This window comes from Schistocerca nitens, chromosome 5, assembly GCF_023898315.1.
Source record: "Schistocerca nitens isolate TAMUIC-IGC-003100 chromosome 5, iqSchNite1.1, whole genome shotgun sequence".
Lineage (NCBI taxonomy): Eukaryota > Metazoa > Arthropoda > Insecta > Orthoptera > Acrididae > Schistocerca > Schistocerca nitens.
In genome coordinates, this window is record NC_064618.1 from 608,540,107 (window position 1) to 608,546,775 (window position 6,669).

Consider the following 6,669-nt stretch of genomic DNA (forward strand, 5'->3'; position numbering starts at 1 on the left):
ACAGTCACCATGCATACAATTGTATCTAAACATAGCCTAGCTTGGCATTGGGGAACTTTCTTCAGTTCAGATGCACTCATATACTCAGAGCCATTTGCAGGAATATCTCATGGATACGGTGAGATGGACAGCTGTAGTGAGGGTACTACTGCAGTAGTAGTGACATATGGAATTTTGGGCTGGATGGGAGACTTTCTGAGGTAATCCACATAGTCGGGAAGGGCACTGTGTCTGGGTAGTGAAGTAGTCAGTGTAACTGCCTTGAGAGCAGGAAACAGGTTCAAATCCCAATCCAGTAAAAATTTTCTTGTGTCACCATTGATCTAGGTCAACAACACAGCAAGGAAGCATTTAACAAAATTATCATAATACGTTTATGTCAGAGGTATCCACATGGAACTGAAGGAGACATTCACAGAATCTAATAACGAAACTGCTGGGACCTGCACAATGCAGACCAACTATGTAGATATGTTTATCTGGTGGTTTGCATACAGCCTTAAGATGGCTGCCATTGGGTCACCGAAACTACATGCATGCATGTAATAATGGATTGATCGTAGAAAAACAGCTGTTTGATGCAAGGTTCTTCACAAGAACAAATGAAAAAATTCTGAAAAACCAGACTATTTCTCCAACAGAAAATACCTGATTGGTGATATATGTCATGCAATTTAAGGCACTCTTGAGATTATTATCCTATTCAGCTTTCTTAAAGTAAAAATGTTTTTACAATGATGTCTACACAAGTTTATCTTGTCCGTCTTTTCTATAACTTTTGCAAGCTTTATAATAAAATTTATACGAAAAGTTTTCTGTACATGTTTACTTATCCCGTAACTACAGCTAATTGATGCATAACATAGTGCTATTGTGATGGGGTTTACTCATATGTTAATCCAACCAACAGGTTTGGTTCTTAAGGTTTCAAGAAAATAGTCTGGTTTTTCAGAATTTTTTCATTTGTCCTTGTGAAGAACCTTGTATCAAACAGCTGTTTTTCTACGATCAGTCCATATATTATGCACATGTCAGAACCATTTCAATGTAAATATTTAAATTATGGCGAGGAGTATGATTTTTAACATCACAAGTTTGATTTTAATTGCTTTAACCAAAGAAAACTAGGTTGAACCTCTTGCGCAGCCCACTTTTGTATATTATCCCTTAACTGTCACAAAGTTGCCAGCAGCCATGGCAGATGGCTCTGCTGTGGCTGGTGTTGGCCTCACAGCACTTACCATGTTAAGTAATTACCAGACATTAACTGAATTATTGGGCAAAAACATTACATTAAATGGAAATTCCTCAGACAGACATTAGAATTTTGGATGCACTTTTTAAATAAGACTTCTAGATGCATATACTTCATGCTCAAGGCTCCAGAAAGCTGTTAACACATCAACTGCAGTTTTGTCACTGGAAGCCACACACCTGATGCCATATACCTGGTGACAAAACATCCATCACCAAGCATGTCATAACTGACATGTTAAATATAGAAAATTAGACCAAGAAATTCAGCAAAATAAATTCTCGGGGACTGTTTTAATACAAAAAATAATAACTGGAACTGAAAAAACAATTTTCAGTTTGTCCACGCAAATTTTGCTTTTTGACTTCATTCAGTTGTCAAGTGGAAAACATTTGTACTGGAGGATTTTGGTGAATACTCATACTTTACCTGTGAAAAATAGCAAAACCATTTGAAATGGCTATGTCCATAGTCCAATTAATGTTATAGTATAGTAGATATTTCAGTTACATTTTGTTAACTATATGAAATAGGATAGATGAGTCAAAAGAAACACACAAACAGTGACATTTTCTTTATTAAGAACACTCGGATTTCCACATCACCCTGAGGTACCGAGTATGATGCGTTACTCATTGTTTTACATGGCGAGTTTCCCCAGTAGGCCTATAAACCATGATACACAAACATGCACACACAACTGTAAAAATTTAATTTTTAGAGTATGTGTGATCAAAGCCAACATGCACACTCAACACTTCACTGTCGGGTTGCAAAGCACTTGCAACATTCGACTTTTCAGCCAGGGTTTGTTTACCAAACAAACTTTTTGGACTGAAGTTCTGTTTATTAGATGTGCGTTGCACTTGCACCTTCTCATTGCTGGCACAGTGTGGACCTTCTTTCTTGGAGCGAGAGTTAACAAGTGACAGCAAATGGTCAACTGCTTTTTCCACTGTCTCTTCCGTTTCAGTATCTAATGAGTCGACATGGTTTAGCAGGACTTTTAATTTAGCTTTCAACTGTGTTCCCCGCGAAGCAGTTGCCTCATCATTTTGCTTTTTCATTGAGGACAAAATAGCAGATGCCTGTTCTATCGAAGTGGTTTCTTTATCTTTGACTGTTTTACTGAAATGTAAGTCATATGTCATTGATACAGCATGAATGTGTTTACAAATGTTCAGATTTATTAAATTGTCCGGACAACAGCAAGAGAAACTGTGAATGCAAATATTACAAGTGCAACACAAAAGTCTGCAACTGAGGTTGCATTCTAGTGCTTTTAAAGTAACAGTGTATGTGATGCCACTTGTTGATTGAGATTTCACATAAAATCGTTTGCCATCACTATTGGCCGTGATTTGGCCTCTGTCAATTTTTTTGGATTCTCTATGCCGTTCTTGAATTTTCTCTATTCGATGAGTATGTCCACCCTTGTAGAGCTTAATAATTCTTTCAAAAGATTTGTCTCTTACTAATTTCATTAGTACCAGCAGCAACTTGTCCAGTCTATTATTGGTCTTGCCATCAAGGTAGCAGTACTTTAATACTCTATGCATGGCTTCCAGATGCATGTTTGTGTTTATGTTTAAATTACAGCGATAACAATACGCCCAATGTTGGGGCCTGAATCCGTAATGATTTGTGAAATACATTCCAAATTCTCTTGTGTCTTCGTCCTCTTGTAGCTCCCTCTCAAACAACTCTAGCAACTCACTGAACTTTTCTATATCTGCTTCTTCTAACAGCATACGCAAAGCTTTGTAAACCTGCGTTTGCTTGTTTGGGCCACCATGCACTTTCCTCAAGTTGCTTCTCCAGCTGCGGTCAATATGCCACGTACATAGCAAATTGTGTTCTGCCAGACCCATTACACCTGCCCAAGCACATCGAAAAACATTTGTGTCGTCTGACATAAACACAGTTGATTTGATAACTCCTGCTTTCTCCCTGACACAAGTAAAGAACTGTGTCATTATGGCTGTATTTTCTTTATTAGAAATGCAAAATGCCACTGGAATACCACTCCCAAATTCATCTATAACTAGCAATGTTGTCACTAATAATTTGTACACGTTTGTGCAATGTGTCGAGTCTACACAAACAATATTGGAACCGAATTTTCTAAGCAATTCGCTTTGGAATGGTGTCATTAACACTATCATTGTGTCTTCACTCAATAAATTTGCCATGTTTTGACCAGCTTGTTTGTGCATCAGAACACAGTCTTTCATTCTTTCCAAAAAAATACTCACACTAATTTCATCACTAGAATGGTACTGGTGAGGATCAATTAGAAATTACCTTTTGATATTGTGAAGATCCTTCCGAGTAAGGAGGTGCAGTCTCTTAACCTCCTCACAATGTATGGAATCTCTCACGTCATCCAAAATCCTCTGGAACGTCACACCCTCAGCAATTTTCCCTGCAACATTTCTACTATGAATAAAGCTACAACCATAACGTTAAACAAATACTACTACCTATACCTAATATTTCACTGTTTGCGCAATTTTGTCAGGACAAATACTGGTTGCCAGTAAATAAACAGTTAACACAATGCATTGTCATTGCTGCAAGTTATGATGTTAGGGTCACAAAAACAGTCATTACAACTCAAGTATATAGAAATTACACCTTTCACAGATCTAAACTGTATCTTTACTTCTAATTATATTGGTAAGGTATCCAGACAGCATGTATTCAATTGTGCATAATGTAACAGGTGAAGAATACATCAGGTGGTGGGCAAAACTTCTAAGGTCACAGTAGCACCTAATTACTACAGGGTGGATGAACTAAAAATGTCCTGCAACAAGTGTTTAGTGAAAAGTGATTACAAGACAAACAATAGAAATCTCCTACATACTATGAAATGCACATCCATTCACTAACAACAAATTACTTCCTCAAATTTCCAGTCAGCTGTACTTTCAAAACCAACTGTTCAGAAAACTACCACAAGGGACATTTTCACTTCTGTCACCTCAAATCAAATATTTATTACATTCTGAATTAGCACAATATATTAGGTTACCATGCAATGTATATGAAAGTATTAATATATCAAAGATAGAAAAAGAAAATATCAAAGAATTAAAAAAATGGGAACTGATCACTAAATATAATGTTCCAGTTGAAATGTCATGATTTACCCAGGAATATGCGATTATTCGAGTGTACGTACCCAGAAAGGCAAAGACTAATAGAAAGATACTTCCTGGACATCTCTCCAAGAAGTCGGAGAAAAAAAATTGAGGAAAGAATTTGTTATTATAGGAAACATGGGTGCAAGAGGAGGAACCAGGTAGCCTGTTCTCGTATAGTAGTGGAGGAAACTAGAGAACTGGTAATAATTACAATAGCAAAAATCTGATGGAAATTTATGAATAATTCATGATCAAAAAATTAACAATACTTTAAGAGAAAGATATTAACAACTTCACACATTCAATGTATTTCATTCTGACTCCACACCTGAATTGTGACATTACTCAGAATTTTGTTTAGCATTTGGTTAGCAAATGGATTTGCAGAGCAGTATCATTGTGACATTACATAATTTTACTGTGTAATGGCATGTGCAGCACCTATTCTTTCTAGTCTGTTGATGAAGTATTGTCACTGTTTTGTCATCTATAAATAAAGATATGTAAGTGTTTTCTTTTACTCCATCTTAGTACATGCACGAAACTGTGCAAAAAAAAAGGTAAACATTTTGTTCACATAACAGTTGCAAATACTATCAGTTAAAAGGCAAGGAGCTTAAAATGACTAAGATCATCTGAGCATCTGTTGATTAATGAGTCTCTTTACCCAACCTACCTATAACTCGGACTGCACTACAAGTTAGTTCGTCACTACAAGTTCAAGTCAACAAGCAAGAATTGAGTGTGAATCACTCACTGTAAAATTTAGTCCCACATCCTATTCAAGTAGCCTAAAAGGTTATTCAAAGTGTGCTCCCAGACTTTTCCCGTCGGTAGAAAACTGGAACTATTCATTTCCAAGAAAATAGCATTACCATCACACAATGATTTAAGATTCCTCATGTGAATTCCACAAGCAGGAACGCCAATCATTATGTCATATCAGATGGCAATACTTCCACCAGCAAAATATGTTACGAAAATATTTCATAATTTCTTATCCAATAACGCTAACATTACATAATGAATACATACGAACCCACAGAAATCTCTTTTGAATGAATAACACACCACATTACCTTTACACAAGGTTGATTCTAGATAGGCAACTAAATTTCATTGCCTTAAAAATTATAAAAACTGCTGTAGCAAAAACATTTATTCTAATGTTGAACTCACCCGCAATAATCTCCCTTTCAGATTTACTAAGGTGCAGAAAACCAATATTCAGTTCATGGCCGAAATGTGTTTTAAAATAAACACAAGTACACTTTCCAGTTTTTTCTTGGCTGACCTCTATGGCAGACGTGCAGTGGCCACCCATTTTGTTACTGCCTTGAGACTTCAGTAGCCTCTTGCCCTTTGACCGAGATATGAATATCCCAGATCTGTGACATACATATGTGATTTTGGTGGCACCCTTCACATGCTTCGCACCACCATGCATCACAAAGCTACATCTCGCTAACTTCTCCTCTTTGGACTTCCATTTTAGAAAGTCTGAAACATCAAACACGAAAAACATTGCACTATTTGCAAGCCTTGGTTGTTCACTGTAAATCGGCCATACCTATTTGACTGTAAAAGAGAATGGCTAAAATGGCTTGTAATTCTAAACATTCAAAAGTTTTCATGAGTGCAAGAATGTTACTGAAAGCAAATATTTGAGCGATACGTAAAAAAAGGAAACAGTTGCTACACAATTTATGGACAGTAAAAATAAAGTTTATTAATTACCCATTGTGGACTACAAAGATTGCGACTTTGCCTTCTAAGACTAGGCCGTTAATACAAATGATCCTTTCATATGAACTGAAAGAAGCTTTGCACTACAACATTGCACCAGATTCCTGAATGCAGAAAGAAAGAAATTCTACAGTTTTACCAGAAACATTCCTACTATTGAGTAGTAAAAACTAATTATTATACGGTGTTTCTTACCGTCCATTGACTGGAATACAATCTTTTCATCCGCAGTTCGAACCATGTGCTTTTCCTCCACATGTGCTCTCAAACTAGCCAATGTATTTAAGGAATGGCTACAGTCGTCTTGTGGGCACTTAATCGTACCTTCTGTATTTGGCTCTACATCATGCATTTTCCTGATGTGCGCGTATAAAGTTTTTCGCAGCTGAAATGCTTTATCGCACACAAAACACGTGTTGGAATCAGCCATTATAAACACAGGCCTAGAACACACAACAGCGAAGTAGTATATCGAGTTCGCCACACAACGTATCGACAGACAAATCGCCTCCTTTAAAG

At 36.7% G+C, this 6,669-nt stretch overlaps 1 protein-coding gene across 1 annotated transcript; it reads right to left on the bottom strand.

Moving 5' to 3' along the window:
- Positions 1-1,965: 1,965 nt before the first annotated feature.
- Positions 1,966-6,467, bottom strand: LOC126260609 (uncharacterized). Its single transcript, XM_049957945.1, has 5 exons — positions 6,346-6,467; positions 6,142-6,254; positions 5,584-5,904; positions 3,560-3,680; positions 1,966-3,205 (listed from the first exon to the last, which is right to left on the bottom strand). Exons 2-5 carry the CDS (start codon positions 6,143-6,145, stop codon positions 1,966-1,968), a joined length of 1,686 nt encoding a protein of 561 aa, XP_049813902.1. The 5' UTR covers positions 6,146-6,254; positions 6,346-6,467.
- Between the last annotated feature and the right edge of the window lie 202 nt (positions 6,468-6,669).

Coding starts and splice junctions, on each gene's coding strand:
- LOC126260609 (XM_049957945.1), bottom strand. Junction 3,681..5,583: donor TGAAAGGGAGATTATTGCGG/GTGAGTTCAACA, acceptor GAAATGTTGCAG/GGAAAATTGCTGAGGGTGTG. Junction 3,206..3,559: donor GATCTTCACAATATCAAAAG/GTAATTTCTAAT, acceptor TACTTGTGTCAG/GGAGAAAGCAGGAGTTATCA.